We start from the raw sequence: 1,324 nt of genomic DNA, 5'->3' as shown, positions 1-1,324 counted from the left end.
CGGAGCTGTTGCTGTTGGTGCTGCCGTCGGTGGATTCCCGGCTGCCCTGCCGGGTCACCCTGGTCCTCATCTCCACGGCGATGCCGGTCTCGGTGCTCCTCCGGATGGTGCTGCGCAGCTTTTTGGGGCCCCCCTCTGGAAGGGGAGGCAGGAGGTGAGCCCTGGCACCTGCCCCTCCCTGCCTTCCTTCTGCACATCACCCACGGGGAGTTCTGTGCCTTTCCCTGGGCACGAGTTCCCACAGGACCCCCACACGTCCTGGTGCTGGAGAGCCACGGGCTGCCCGTGACCCCGTGTCCCAAATCCATCTCCCACAGCCCTCAGCACCGACATCACCAGGGCTTTGTATGGCTGAGAACACCCCCTGCACCCCAGGTACCCCCCTGGGCCTCAGACACCCCCCCTTGCACCTCAACCATCTCCCCCCTGCACCCCAGACATCCCCTCTCTGCTGAGACCTGCCAAGCTCAAGTGCTGGCACCGTCCCAGACCACTGCCTTGACCTCCAAAATCCCCATGTGCCCATGTCCCAGTGCCAGAGGGGGCAGGAACCCCCAGTGCCACAAGTGGGCACAGCCCTGACTGACCTCAATGTCCCCCTTTCTCCACACTCCCCGTGTCCCAGGCGGTGGCAGATGGCAGGAGGAGGAGGGTGGCACGAGCAGCCACCCCTGGCATTGCCCCTGGCTCCTGCTGTGTGACCATGTGTGTGCTGGCACGGCTCTGGAGGAGCCAGGTTTGTCCTGCTGACTCCGGGCTGTCCCCATGGAAGGGTTTGCCTGGTCCTGGCAGCTCCCCCCGGGCACTGGCAGCCCGAGGGTCCCGTCCTGCCATCCCCCGTTCCGTGGCCCCCACACTTTTTGCTTGGCTTTTGGGGATAATTAAACCCACTTCGGATGGCTGGAGGGCTCTGCATTAACTTACAGAGCATTTCCCAGATCATGGGATGCCAACAAGCAGCAGGATAAAGAAGCAGTAACTAGAGGAAAAGCCTGCACTAAAATGAGCTTTGTGCTTCCCCCGCCCCTCAAACAGCTATTTTAAGCCATTTCAATATTTCCCAGAGCCAGGGCGTTTGACAAGTCCTTTCTCCAAGCTCCCTCTCTGCCCATAGCCAGGGCTGGGTGTAACTGGGGAGGGGGACACTCAGGCCAGGACCCCCAGCACGGGCAGAGCTCCCCCCAGCACCCCAGGTACCCCCCTGGGCCCCAGACACCCCCCCTTGCACTTCAACCATCTCCCCCCTGCACCCCAGACATCCCCTCTCTGCTGAGACCTGCCAAGCTCAAGTGCTGGCACCGTCCCAGACCACTGCCTTGACCTC

At 62.7% G+C, this 1,324-nt stretch overlaps 1 protein-coding gene across 1 annotated transcript in view; it reads right to left on the bottom strand.

Annotated features, from left to right (window-relative positions):
- LOC108641132 (regulating synaptic membrane exocytosis protein 3) overlaps positions 1-1,324 on the bottom strand; it is a 7,095-nt gene that overhangs the window by 1,604 nt on the left and 4,167 nt on the right. The window contains 1 exon segment of the mRNA XM_029963007.1: positions 1-135. This exon segment is cut by the window's left edge and continues 9 nt beyond it. Coding sequence (XP_029818867.1) covers positions 1-135 — 135 coding nt within the window.

The sequence above is a fragment of the Manacus vitellinus genome, unplaced genomic scaffold (assembly GCF_001715985.3).
Source record: "Manacus vitellinus isolate BGI_N305 unplaced genomic scaffold, ASM171598v3 scaffold_52_pilon, whole genome shotgun sequence".
Taxonomy (NCBI): domain Eukaryota; kingdom Metazoa; phylum Chordata; class Aves; order Passeriformes; family Pipridae; genus Manacus; species Manacus vitellinus.
The sequence above is the reverse complement of the archived record's forward strand: the minus strand, read 5'-3'. Positions and strand labels throughout refer to the sequence as shown.